The sequence below is a fragment of the Ailuropoda melanoleuca genome, chromosome 7 (assembly GCF_002007445.2).
Source record: "Ailuropoda melanoleuca isolate Jingjing chromosome 7, ASM200744v2, whole genome shotgun sequence".
Classification (NCBI taxonomy): Eukaryota; Metazoa; Chordata; class Mammalia; order Carnivora; family Ursidae; genus Ailuropoda; species Ailuropoda melanoleuca.
The window spans coordinates 79,897,267-79,912,069 of record NC_048224.1 but is presented as its reverse complement, the minus strand read 5'-3'; the positions used below and the strand labels follow the sequence as shown (position 1 = coordinate 79,912,069).

The 14,803-nt window shown below is 38.3% G+C and overlaps 1 protein-coding gene across 1 annotated transcript in view; it reads left to right on the top strand.

Moving 5' to 3' along the window:
- MRPS31 (mitochondrial ribosomal protein S31) overlaps window positions 1-14,435 on the top strand; it is a 33,403-nt gene extending 18,968 nt beyond the window's left edge. The window contains exons 6-7 of the mRNA XM_002917684.4: window positions 2,425-2,568; window positions 14,135-14,435. Coding sequence (XP_002917730.1) covers window positions 2,425-2,568; window positions 14,135-14,364 — 374 coding nt within the window. The 3' untranslated portion in view covers window positions 14,365-14,435. The remainder of the gene's footprint in view (window positions 1-2,424; window positions 2,569-14,134) is intronic.
- Window positions 14,436-14,803: the final 368 nt, after the last annotated feature.

Here is a 14,803-nt window from a genome sequence, read left to right as displayed (position 1 = left end):
TATTGTGAAAACTGCAACCTGCCATGTATGATGGACAGGAAATACAAGGGGAACCTGGCTGGCTAAGTCCTCAGAGCATGTAACTTTGGAATTTGGGGTCATGGATTCAAGTCCCACCTTGGGTGTTGAGATTACTTTAAAAAAGAAGAAAAAGAAATACAAAATGCACACAGGCACAGATGATTCTAACAAGCTACTTGAGAAAAAACAAAACAAAACGTGCAGTCATGGAGAGTGGATCACCTCTCCCCTGTTGATGTGGCAACTTGCTTTGGGCATTTATTGTCAGAGCAGCTGCTATTGTCCGCCTAATGAACAGCCAGAAGAGGCACTTGGATTCTTGAAGAAGCCAGCTTGCTTTTTTTAAATCAGAAATCCTATTCTGTGAAACAAATTAGATGGCAAGGAAGCACTGAAGTTTTATGTGTTTTATAAAAAACATAAAATGATTGTACTCTAATAAGGAAAGTAATACACAAATTTATAAAAATTTACCCTAGGTATAACCTGGGTGGCTCAGTTGGTTAAGCATCCCACTGTTGGTGTCAGCTCACGTCATGATCTCAAGGTTGTGGGATGGAGCCCGACGCATCCCAAGTTGCACGGAGTCTGCTTGTCCCTCTCCCTCTGATCCTCCCCCTGCTCTCTCTCTCTCTAGAATAAATAAGTAAGAATAAATAAGTAAAATCTTTTTTAAAAATTTAATGAAGGTACTGTTTTAATAAATTATACTTGATTAAGTCTAAAGAATGTCTTTTGTTCCTGATTAAATACAGTACCAACCACGTACACACTTAAATTTAGCATTTATTCACTGCTGTTTTCCTACCACCTAAGATAATGCCTGACATATAGTTGGCATTCAGTAATTCTTTATTGATGGAATGAATGAGTTCTTCTGTCCCATGATTCCCACATTTTGCTCCCCACCAGGGTCCTGCCACTGCTGCAAAGGATGTAGTCGTAGACCCTTCTGCTTATCTGCAGTGAGGGAGAGCTGGGACGCAGTATAGCTTAATGGAAGGAATTTTGGTATTTGATAGATGTGGATTATTCAAATTCAGATTCTGCCATACTAACTTCTCTGAGTTCCCCTTTCTCCATCTGTAAAATGGGGCTAATACATACCACTCGAGAATTAAATGAAGTAATGTAATTCAAGTGTCAGGCACAGTGCCAAGACCACAGTGCACATTCAGGACATAGGTGCAGCTGTTAGCAATAGTAATGATGATGGTGATCCCAGAAAAGACATGGGTTGATCAGTGTCTACTGAATAAATCTATAAAATGTGAATGATAATTAAGTTATTTTGCTGTTCTGATTATTCTGTAAATGTGGCTAATTAAACCTAAGTAATGTGATCTTTCCCTGTATCAGATGTTCTAGGCCAGCATACTTAATATACAGCGGTCAGTCAGTGTGTGGTCAGGTGAGGTCGTACAAGAACTTTCACATACAAGTCTGTGTGTGGACATGTTTGTTGTTTCGGATAAATAGCTAGGAGTCAAATTGTTGTATGCTAAATGTATTTTTAACTTTTTAAGAAACTGCCAAACTATTTTTCAAAGAGTTTGTGAGGTGAAAATATGATTCATTCTTGAAAGATCTCTTCAGTTTCCAAAGCAAATGAATGATTGAAATGCGATATGATGGTGGTTATAAGCTAACATTATATGACCTTACTCATAGAGTTGGTTGTGAAGATGAAATGAACTAATGCATAAAAAGCGTTAGCACAAAGTGCTCCATATCCATTAGTAGTATTGTCATTATTCTGTTAATTTAATTTCTTTGGTCTTTAATAGTAGTACATTGTGACTTATCTTGACAGACTAAAAGATAAACAGGCTGAACTTTAAATATCAAAGTCACATGTTATATAAAAAATAGTCACATTTATGGGGCACCTTGGTGGCTCAGTCAGTTAAACGTCCAACTTTTGATTTTGGCTCAGGTCATGTTCTCAGGGTCCTGAGATCCAGCCCTGCGTCGGCAGGCTCTGTGCTCAGGGGGGAGTCTGCTTAAGATTCTCTCCCTGCCCCCCTTTCTTTGCTTGTGCACGCAGTCTCTCTCTCTCTCAAATAAATAAATCTTTTAAAAAAATGTTCACATTCATGAAAACATTCTTAAACAAAATACACATTCTTTCTCCTTTCCAGTAGAGGGGGCAGTGAGACTTTAGGGGTTGCTTGCCTAGCAGTGTAGTAAAACAAAAGCTGAGGCTTGCAGTCGTCGTCACTGTAGGCTTTTTATGTCATCTTCCTTCAGTTTTAGCTCTCAGAGAGTGACCTTTCTTTATATATTGTGTATTTATAAGCCTAAGGGCCTGAAATATATTACCAATTTGGAGTTGATTATAACATTTTTTAACAGAAAGGCATATACATTGACTTGTGATTATTTGAAATGCTTTTATTATAGAGACAGCACCTTCACTTTGGGAAGTGGAATTTGCTAAGCAGATAGCCGCGGTGAATGAACAGCCCCTTCAGAATGGTTTTGCAGAGATGATCCAGTGGACGAAAGAGGGGAAACTGTGGGAGTTTCCAATTAACAATGAAGCAGGTAAGTTTTAATTTCAGAGGTTTATAAAATTCAGTATGGAGATTAAATCTGGCAGGTGTTCAGTCATAGAGTCTAGATACTTACATGAATTTGAAAACTTTGTATAAATATATTTGTGGTGTCCGAAAAGAAATTTGACAGTGTTTTTTTTTTTTTTTAAGATTTTATTTATTTATTGCACAGAGAAAGACACAGCGAGAGAGGGAACACCAGCAGGGATGGTGCGAGAAGGAGAAGCAGGCTTTCTGCTGAGCAGGAAGCCCAATGTGGGGTTCGATCCCAGGACCCTGGGATCATGACCTGAGCCGAAGGCAGACGCTTAACAACTGAGCCCCCCAGGCGCCCCAGAAATTTGACAGTGTTTTTTTTTTTTTAAAGTTAGGATTTCACTTAATTCTGGGTATTTGATAAAAAATAAATAAATAAATTTAGCGGCATCCGGGGGGTTTAGTTGGTTAAGCGTCCAACTCTTTTTTTTTTTTTAAGATTTTATTTATTTATTTGAGAGCACAAGTGGGAGAGGAGGACAGAGGGAGAGGGAGAAGCAGATTCCCCGCTGAGCAGGGAGCCTGCCGTGAGGCTCCATCCCAGGACCCCGAGATCATGACCTGAGCCAAAGGCAGACGCTTAACCAACTGAGCCACGCAGGCGCCCCTAAGTGTCCAGCTCTTGATCTCAGCTCAGGTCTTGACCTCATGGTCTTAAGTTCAAGCCCTATGTTGGCCTCTGTGCTGGGCATGAAGTCTATTTTTGAAAAATAATAAAAATTTTAAAAAGTAAAATTATATGGCAGAAATCCATCATGAATTTCTATGTGACATGAAAATGTTGACTGCAAATGAGGACTTTTTCCTAATTGCTAAGCAGGAGATTACCTGGAAAATCTTCTCATACATTAAATCCTGGGTATAAGATTATATTTCAGTGTTAGAGAACATTACAACTCGGAAAGTTTTATGCTGGTTATCTTTTACTCATAAAACTATTGCGTTAATGAGATGCAAGGTTCTTGTGCTTGAAAGCTACTCAAAAGCAAAAATGTTAGAAGGCTTCAAAAGTTTTTGGAACTCTGGATGCATACCTAGGTTCTTTAACTACTAGATGCTATTATCTACTTTCCTAAAGATTATTCTGGAGATGTTACTTCTTCCTCACTCAAAAGGAAGACAGTAGTACGATGCTATTTATTTTTTATGCCTTTTTTTATGTTATCGGCTAAACATTGTAGGTGTATTTTCAATTAGAAGAGATTCATTTACTTTTATGGTGCAATTAGCTAGGAATTGTAAACACGTCAGTAAGTCTTAGGAAAATGTAGCCCATATTTTAACCTTTGTAGTATTATGCTGTCACTGTAACATTTTTTGATAATCTTTCATTTGTTTAGATTAATAAGTGGAATGGAAGCTTAAATATCAGAAATATTTTGTCTTATATCTTCATAAATTATTATTTTGTGTAGGAAAACTTTTTAGAGACTGATAATTCCTTTAACAAATTCTGAATATTTTATGGATTTGTACAGTATATGCAGTAATAAAGGATACTATGTTGGTGTGTTCCATCTGTTACATAACATGTATATTTCTCAAAGTATTAGCTTTAACATACCCTGTGGTAGGTATCAGCAAAAGGTGGGAAAAAAAGCCCAAGGACTTTTCAGTTGTGCAAAACAGAGTACAGATCCAGCTGTCTTAGAGATTGGCCATTTGCCTTTGAGGAAACTATTTAACCTCTTGAGGTTAAAAAACCAGATGAATTTCCTCTTCTGTAAAATTAAAGATACCTCATTGGAAGAACATAAGAACTAAGACAAAGTTATTTGAGTTGCTCAGCACAGTTCTTGGCATATAATACATGTAAATAAATGTTAGTTCATTTTCACTCTGTCTGAACACAGAATTTTAAAAGGAGAAAAAAAATTAACAGAATGCAGTGTGTGATATTAAGGGAAGATTTCCTTATTTGATGAAACTTGGGTGTTCTAAGTCCTCATAGTTAAAAACATGGTTCTAAAACCCAATATTGAGGTAGAATAACATGTGACTTTTTTCTTTTAAGATTTTATTTATTCATTTGAGAGAGAGCATGAGCGGAGTGAGGGGCAGAGGGAGAAGCAGACTCCCTGCCGAGCAGGGAGCCCGTTGTGGGACTCAGTCCTGGCATTCTGGAATCATAACCTGAGTCGAAGGCAGACGCTTAACTGACTACGCCACCCAGAAGTCCCAACATGTGACTTTATTTAGGAAAGACAGTGGTTAGGGGTTCAAGTTTTGAGTAGGTTGTATGCTTAATCTCACTAAGCCTCACTTCCCCTGTCTATGAAATGATGAGAATAAAAATAGGATTTATTTTACGGGATTCTTCTGAAAAACAACCGAGGTTATACAGGTAAAGCATCATCAACCATCATCATCACTGTTCCTACAACAACAATATTGTGAGAGGGTTTTACTGTACTGCAAGGATCTTAAATCTTAAACTGTTAGTGAGGATATGTATTTTCTAGAAACCACCAAATAGGGTAACTGGCAAGTAAGAGTTAGTGTACATTGTCATCAGCAGTAAAACACTTGAGTTCATCAAAATCTTGAATGTCCAAACTCCAAAGAAATTTATCTTAAATCTGACCTGGGTTTTGAGAAAGTTTAATTTTTACAAAAGGAAAAGAAAAAAAAACAAAGCATGTCTTTTGGTCAGGTTAGAGAGATAAATGTGACAAGTTTCCATATACACTGTACATATTATTGATGCTTCAGGGTGGGAAAGGGAGGTATCTCATTTCCAGCTCCTTGAGGCAATTGTTATCTGAATGAAAAACAGGAAAGGAACTGTGGAAACTTTCTCACTTTGATCACTCCCCTCAATATACACTTAGGAACTTCAGAATTGTTTAAGAGACTAGCAGTAGAATTTGGAGCCTCAACAGTTAGATAATATTCTTTATTTCTTATTTTTAAATTTTAAGATTAAGAAAATATCATGCTCTCTCTACTAATAGTTAGCTTCATGAAGATTTACTTTGATGCTTTTGGGGAAAGGTGTTTTATTTTTAGGGGTGGGCCAGTTTCTGAATGTAATACTGAAAATGACAAAATGACGTGTCCTGTGTTTACAGCTTTACTTTCCAGTGTTGTGTTTTTCATTTATATAAAAAATTACAGCTTGTTGTTTTGCCACATAAGACGTGTAATTTTTTTTCCAATTTGAAGTAGCTTTTTTCCGGTTTAAAAAATTTTTTTTTATTTTTAAGAACTGGTTTGTCCCTTCTGTTTTGCTTTGCCAGCGTAGAGATTTATAAGAGCAGTTTGGTGGCATTATTCCCACTTAGATTTTGTAGTAGTTATTATATATTGGATTGATAATAAAAACATTTTTATTTTAGCTTTGACTTTGACTTTAAATTTAAATGTGTTTTTACCACTACCCAGTTAACAGAGTCTTGCTCTTGAATAGTCTTTAGCCATATATATGCCACCAAAAAAGCGTAAGTGCAGTAAGTTTTGAAATGTATCAGTCTTTTTTTTTTTTTTAAGATTTTATTCATTTGACAGAGAGAGAGACAGCCAGCGAGAGAGGGAACACAGCAGGGGGAGTGGGAGAGGAAGAAGCAGGCTCCCAGCGGAGGAGCCTGATGTGGGGCTCGATCCCAGAACACCGGGGTCACGCCCTGAGCCGAAGGCAGACACTTAACAACTACGCCACCCAGGCGTCCCAAAATGTATCAGTTTTTGATGCGTAACATGCTATTCCCCAATACTTAGTAGAACGACAACTAAGTTATAACTGCTCCTGAATTCATGGGTTTTCTGGTTGGTTTTGGCAGCTTAGCTGAGGGTGGCTCCCTCTAGAGTGGCTTTGCTCACGTGTCTGGTTGTGGGTGCTGGCTCTTGTCAGGGGAGAAGGAGATAACTGGGTTATATGTCACTCATCATCTCACAGACTAGCTTGGGCTTCTTCACAGGCCTGTAGTAGAGTTCCTAACAGCAAGGAAGAGCAAGGATTCATGTGTAAGTATTTTTCAAGCCTCTGTTTGCACTGTGTTAAGTAATATCCCATTGACCAAAGCAGGTCACTTGGCCAACGCTACATTTAAGGGTTTGAGAATCAGACTCCATTTATGGGAAGAATGACAGAATCACATTGTGAAGGGGCATGTCTAGAAGCAAAGGAGTGATATGTGGCCATTTGTCAATCTACCACCTTGATTTTTTTATTTACTTTTGTTTTAATAAAAATAATATATAGACCTTTAAATATCCAAATAAATTTTTTTTTCTAAAGATGTTATTATTTATCTGACAGAGAGGAGAGAGAGAAAGAGTGCGTGTGAGCACAGGCAGGGGGAGAAGCAGGCTCCCCGCAGTGCAGGGAGCCCGATGCGGGACTCGATCCCAGAACCCTGGGATCATGACCTGAGCCGAAGGCAGACGCTAAACCTACTGAGTGACTCAGGTGCCCCATCCAAATAAATTTTTTTTTTAAATCTCTTTCAGTAAATATAAACTAACTCCAAGTAAATAGAAAGCATTTACGCCTTTTATCTTGAGATAACTGTAGATTCCCCTGCCATTGAAGAGATAATAAATATCCCGGGGAGCCTCTACCCACTTTCTCCCAGTGGTTACTCCCTGCAGAACCGTAGTACAGTATCACAGCCAGGCAGTTGGCATTGATACAGGGCTTCAGACATGTGCACATGTCACCAGCTTTACAAGTGCTCCTTTATACCTACGTGTTTAGTTCTGTGCAGTGTTAGCACACGTGGAGACTCACGTGACCACCACTACAGTCAAGATACACAGTTCCATCACCTCAGAGAGCCCTCTTCCAGCCATTTAATGACCACACTTGCTTGCCTTTCACGGCCTCCCCTTCTTAGTCCTGGATTCCTGGCAATCACTAAATTCATTCGCCATTTCTATAATTTTGTCATTTCAAGAAATATATACAAATAGGGGGCGCCTGGGTGGCGCAGTCGTTAAGCATCTGCCTTCGGCTTAGGGTGTGATCTGGGCGTTCTGGGATCGAGCCCCACATCAGGCTTCTCTGCTAGGAGCCTGCTTCTCCCTCTCCCACTCCCCCTGCTTGTGTTCCCTCTCTCGCTGTCTATAAATAAATAAAATCTTAAAAAAAAAAAAAGAAATATATACAAATAAAATTATACAGTATGTAACCTTTGAGAGTTAACTTTTTTTTCACTCTGCCTGATTAATTATCTGGAGATTTATCCAAGTTGTTACATGTATCAGTATGTTTGTGGCTTGTGTTTTTTTGGTTGGTTGGTTGGTTTTTTGGTTTTTTTTTTTGTTTTTTAATTGAGTAGTATTCCATGGTTTGAATGTGCCATATATTTTGTTTAACCATTCACATGGTAAAAGACATCTGGGTTGTTACCAGTTTGGGGCTATTATGAATAAAGGTACTGTAGATATTTTTGTACAGAGTTTTGTATGAATACAAATTTCCATTTCCCTGGGGTAGATACCCAGGAATGAAATTGTTTGGTCATATGGTAGCTGTATGTTTAGTTTTTGTTTTATATTTTATTTTCTTAAAGTTTATTTATTTATAATATCTACACCCAGCATGGGGCTTGAACTCACGACCCTGAGATCAAGATCACATGCTCTACCAACTGAGTCAGCCAGATGCCCGACATGTTTAGTTTTGGGTTTTTGGGTTTTTTTTTTTTTTAAGATTTTATTTACTTATTCATTTGAGAGAGAGCACATGTATGCCTGGGGGGAGGGGCAAAGGGGTAGAGAGAGGGAGAAGCAGATTCCCCACTGAGGGGGATGGAGCCTGACACAGGACTTGATCCCAGGACCCTGATATGATGACCTGAGCTGAAGTCAGACACTTAACCAACTGAGCCATCCAGGTATCCTCTGCATGTTAATTTTTTTAAAGAAACTTCTAAACTGTTTTCTAGAGTGGCTGTGGCATTTTATATTCCCACCAGTAATGTGTGAACCATCTAGCTTCTCATTCTCAACCAGCACTTGATGCCACTGTTTTTCTTTTTAGATGTGTTTACATTCTGATAGATGTGTATTGATAGCTCATTGTGGTTTTAATCTGCATTTCCCTAATGGCTAGAGAGGTTGACCATGTTTTTCTTGTACGTGTTTGCCATCTGTATATCATCAATGAAATGTCTGTTCTTGGGGCGCCTGGGTGGCACAGCGGTTAAGCGTCTGCCTTCGGCTCAGGGCGTGATCCCGGCGTTGTGGGATCGAGGCCCCACATCAGGCTCCTCCGCTATGAGCCTGCTTCTTCCTCTCCCACTCCCCCTGCTTGTGTTCCCTCTCTCGCTGGCTGTCTCTGTCTCTGTCAAATAAATGAATAAAATCTTTAAAAAAAAAAAAAAGAAAAGAAATGTCTGTTCTTGTTTTTTGCCCATTCTCTAATTGGATTATCTGGTTTTACTGTAGAGCTTTGAGAGTTTTTTTTTTTTTTAATATTCCAGACACTAGTTCTTTATTGAATATTTGGTTTACATTGGGGTGCCTGGGTGGCTCAGTGGGTTAAGCATCGGACTCTTGATTGCGGCTCAGGTCATGATCTCAGGGTTGTGAGATCAAGCCCCGAGATGGGCTCTGTGCTGGGCATGGAGCCTGCTTAAGGTTCTCTCTCTCCCTTTCCCTGTGCCCCTCCCTGGCTGTCTTTCTCTAAAAAAAAAAAAAGAAAAGAAAAAGAAAAAAAGAATATTTGGTATTTTCTCCCAGTCGGTAGTTTGTCTTTTCATCCTCTTTTTTTAAAGATTTTATTTATTTATTTGACAGAGTTAGAGACAGCCAGCGAGAGGGGGGACACAAGCAGGGGAGTGGGAGAGGAAGAAGCAGGCTCATAGCAGAGGAGCCTGATGTGGGGCTCGATCCCATAACGCTGGGATCACGCCCTGAGCTGAAGGCAGACGCTTAACCGCTGTGCCACCCAGGCGCCCCTGTCTTTTCATCCTCTTAACAGAGTCTTTCACAGAGCAAAAGTTTTTAATTTTGATCGGGTCCAGTTTTTCCTTTTATGGATGGTACTTTTAGTGTCAAGTTCTTTGCTAGCCCTTGAACCAGAAGATTTTCCCATTTTTTTTCTTTTCTTTTTTAAGATTTTATTTTTAAGCATTCTCTACACCCAGTGTGGGGCTTGAACAAACAACCCCAAGATCAAGAGTCCCACACTCTACCAACTGAGCCAGCCATGTGCCACTCCCCTGTTCTTTTCTCTAAGATTTATAGTTTTACATTTAAATTCATGATCCATTTGGGGTTAGTTTACATGAGGTATGAGGTTTAGGTTGAAGTTCTTTCTGTGTGTGTGTCAATAGATACCAGTTGCTATGGCAATTTGTTGAAACGACTATCCTTTCTTGATTGAATTGTCTTTGCACCTTTGTTTAAAAAATTGGGCACATTTGGGGCGCCTGGGTGGCTCAGTCAGTTGAGCATCTGTCTGCCTTTGGCTCAGGTCGTGATCCTGGGGTCCTGAGATCGAGCCCCGCCTCAGGCTCCCTGCTCCGTGGGGAGCCTGCCTCTCCCTCTGCTGCTCCCCCTGCTTGTGCTCTCAGTCTGTCACTCTCTCTGTTAAATAAAGTATTACAAAAAAAAATTGGGCCCATTTGTGTGGGTCTGTATTACTCTGCTAGGGCTGCCATAACAAAATACCACAGACTGGGTGGCTTAAACAACAGATTAATTTTCTCATAGTCCTAGAAGCTGAAGTCCAAGATCAAGGTGCCAGCAAGTTTTATTTTTCCTGAGTCCTCTCTTCTTGGTTTGCAGGCGTTTGCCTTCCTATTGTGTCTTCATGTGATCTTTTCTCTGTGGGCACTCCTCCTGCTGCTTCCTCTTCTTAAAAGGACACCAGTCCAGCTGATTGGATCAGGGCTCCACTGTTACAACTTTATTTAACTTTAATTACCTCCTTAAAGGTCCTGTCTCTAAATGTAATCACATTGGGGATTAGGATCTCAACCTATCAATTTTGAGGGGATATAGTTCAGCCCGTAACAGGGTCTATTTCTGGGCCCTCCCTTTTGTCCCATCAATCTGTGTGTCTGTCCGTCTGCCAATACCACACTTTTGATTATTGCAGCTATTTCAGTAAATCTTAGCATCATTGCTCCCATTTTATTCTTCTCTTTCAAGATTGTTGTAATATTCTAGGACTTGTGCCTTTCCATATAAATTTTAGAATAGATTTGTCAGTGGCAAAACTTTACTGAGATTTTGATAGGAAGTACATTAAGCATAGAGATCAGTTTGGAGAGAATATCTTAATATGTTGAGTCTTCCAATTTAAATGTAATTAGAAATGTGACTGATTTTTTTTTGTGTTGATCTTGTATCATGTAACCTTACTGAACTGACTAATTAGTTTTAGGAGGGGTTCTTTTTGTAGATTCTTTGGGATTTTCTATGTAGACAAACATGTCATCTACAAATAGGGATGGTTCTATTTCTTCCTTTGCCATCTGTATGCCTTTTCTTCCTCCCTCATTGCAGTGGCTAAAAGTTTTGGTACTGTGTTGAGTAAAAGTGGAGTGGTAAGAGCTTACTTTGTTGTCTTGTTCAGGAACTTAGGGGAAAAGCCTTCAGTCTCTCACCATGAAGTATGATATTAACTAGATTTTTCATAGATGCTCTTTATGAAGTTGAAGTCGTTTTTTCTTTTTTTTCCTAACGTGGTGAGAATTTTTATCAAAAATGGGTGTTGTGGGGGCGTCTGGGTGGCTCAGTTGTTAAGCGTCTGCCTTTGGCTCAGGGCGTGATCCCAGGGTCCTGGAATTGAGCCCCGCATCGGGCTCCCTGCTCGCTCGGTGGGAAGCCTGCTTCTCCCTCTCCCACTCCCCCCGCTTGTGTTCCCTCTCTCAGTGTCTCTCTCTGTCAAATAAATAAAATCTTAAAAAAAAAAAAAAAAAGGATGTTGTGGGGCGCCTGGGTGACTCAGTCAGTTAAGCGTCTGCTTTTGGCTCAAGTCATGATCCCAGGGTCCTGGGATTGGGCCCCGAGTCAGGCTCCCTGGCATCTGCTTCTCCTTCTCCCTCTGCCTCTTTCCCTTCTCTTGCTCTCTCTCTCTCTCAAATAAATCAATAAAATCTTTTTTAAAAAGGGGGGGTGTTGTATCATAGGACTTTTCTTCTTCAACCTGTTGATATGATGGATTATATTGATTTTCAAATGCTGCACCAGCCCTGCATACCTGATGTAAGTCCCACTTGATCTTGGTATATAAATCTTTTTATACATTGTTGGATTTGTTTGCTAATTTTGTTTAAAGTTTTTGCCTCTAAGTTCATGAGGGATCATGGGTCATAGTTCTCTCTCTGTCTCTCTGTTTTGTGGTTGGGTCTTTGTCTGGTTTGGTAACAAGGTAATACTGGCCTTATAAAATGAGTTAGGAATGTTCTTTCTTGTAGTTTGCAGAAGAGATTGTGTAAAGCTGATGTTAGTTTTCTTTCAGTGTTAAATAAAATTTTCAAGTGAAGCTATCTGGGCTGAGGGATTTCTTTTTTGAGATCTTTTAAACTACAAATTCATTTTCTTCAATAGTTATGAGACAGTTCAAGTTATCTATTTTATTTTGATTTGATTTGAATTTTGGTCCTTTAGTGGATTTTTTTTTTAAGTCGTCTGTTTTTTTTTCAAGTTGTTGAGTATTTTAGTGTATAGTTGTTTGTGGTATTCCCTTACGATGCCACTAAATGGTTTCAGGATTTATAGGGATAACCCCCTTTTCATTCCTGTTTCAGTCCTCTCCTTTTTTCTTTATCTGACTTAACAGAGATTTATCAATTTCACTGATTTTTTTTTTATTTTTTATTTATTTATTTTTAATTTTATTTATTTATTTGACAGAGATAGAGACAGCCAGCGAGAGAGGGAACACAAGCAGGGGGAGTGGGAGAGGAAGAAGCAGGCTCATAGCAGAGGAGCCTGATGTGGGGCTCGATCCCATAAAGCCAGGATCACGCCCTGAGCCGAAGGCAGACGCTTAACTGCTGTGCCACCCAGGCGCCCCTCACTGATTTTTTTTTTAAAGAACTAGTATTGGTTTCGTTGATTTTTCTCTATTTTTCTATTTTCAGTTTTATTTATTTTATTGATTATTGATTTTGGATATTGTCTTTATTATTTCCTTTCTTTGCTTGCTTTAGGATTATTTTGCTCTTTTGCTAGGTTCTTGAGGTGGGAACTTAGATTACTGATTTGAGACTCTTTCTCTTCTTATGTATTCATTTAGTGCTCCATGTACCCGTCTTAGCACTGCTTTAGCCATGTCCCACAAATTTTGATTTGTTGTGTTTTCATTTTCATTCAATTCTGAGTGTTTTTTAAGTATATTGTTTAATTTTTAACTGTTTCCTATTGTCTTTCTGTTACTGATCTCTAGTTTGATTCCATTATGATCTGAGAATGTACTATGTATTACTCCAGTTATTTTAAATGTGTTGCAGTTGTGACCTAGGATGTGGTCCAGCTAGGTGACTGTTCCATGAATGCTTGAAAAGAATTTGTATTCTGAAATAGTTTGTAGAGTGTTCTGTAGACGTCAGTTTGATAATGTTTGTTGATGTTGTTCAGTTCTTTTTTATCTTGGCCAATTTTCTACCTGGTAGTTCTTGAAATTGCTGACAATAGACTGTTGAAATCCCCACTATAATTGTGGGTTATTCTATTTCTCCTTTATTTCCATCATTTTTTTTCTTTCATGTATTTAGAAACTCTGTTGTTTGTTGAATACGTAATTCAGATCACTATGTCTTCTTGGTGGATTGACCCTTTTATTATGGGTTTTTTTTTCTCCCTAGTAATTTTTTTTGCTCTGAAGTCTGTTTTGTCTGATAATGATACAACCATTCATGCTTTCTTTTTTTTAATTAATGTTAACAAGATATATTTTTCTCCATGATTTTATTTTCAACCTTCCTATGTTATGTTTGAAGTGAGTTTCATATAGAAAGAAAGCATGTAGTTGGATCCATGTTTTTATATTCGCTCTGCAATCTCTGTCTTTTGATCGGTGTATTTAGACCATTTACATTTGAAGTAATTATTGATTTGTTAGGACTTAAGTCTCCTATTTTATTATTTGTTTTCTGTTCATTTTCTCCATTTCTCTTTTTTTTTTTTTTGCCCCTCTTTGGCTTCCTGTGGGCTATTTGAACGTGTTTTAAGATTCTATTTTGTTTTATTTATATGATTTTTTTTTTAAGTGTAGTTTGTATAGTTTTCTTAGTGGTTCTTTAGAACTAAAGTTTTCATTAGCAGTAACTGCTGCTGCACTTTGAACATTTATAATGTGCTAAGCATTATAAGAGTTTTATAAGCTTTGTGTCTATGTAATCATTACAGAAACCCCATGGAGAAGGTTCTATTTTAATCCTCATTTTATACCTGAAAACTGATGCTCAGAGAAGTTAATTAATTTCCCAGTCACACAATTGTTAAATTGGTGGGCAAATCTAGGTCTAACTCCAAAGTTCATGGCTTTTACTAAAATACTCATTAATTTTACGATAGAGGTTTTACATCAAAATTGTAATGTATTTTATCTCATTTCCTAGGTTTTGATGATGATGGTTCAGAATTTCATGAACATGTATTTCTGGATAAACACCTGAAAGATTTTCCAAAACAAGGACCAATTCGCCACTTCATGGAACTGGTGACCTGTGGCCTTTCCAAAAACCCATACCTGAGTGTTAAACAGAAGATTGAACACATAGAGTGGTTTAGAAATTATTTTAATGAAAAACAAGACATTCTAAAAGAAAGTGGCATACAATTCAGTTGAAGACCATGGAAATTTTTATTTCAAGTTGTTGGTGATGGATATTATAACTAAATAAAATAATTTTACTAGAAGTTTTCCTATATTGTATTAATTATTACATCTGATTTGAATGGTATAAATGTTTAATTGTTTAAAAGAATATAATGGTAACTGAAGAATATTCTTGCATGGAGAAAAGTTGTCAGTATAATGTCTTACAGGAGTGATTAAAAATATATAGGATACATGAGGTTGCATTTTTTATTTTTACTTATTTTTCAAAGATTTTATTTGAGAGAGAGGGAGGGAGCATGAGCAGGGGGAGGGGCAGAGGAAGGGGAGAAGCCGACTCCTCGCTAAGCAGGAGCCTGATTCAGGACTGGACCCCAGGACCCTGGGATCATGACCTGAGCTGAAGGCAGACGTTCAACCAACTGAGCCATGCAGGCACACGATTTTT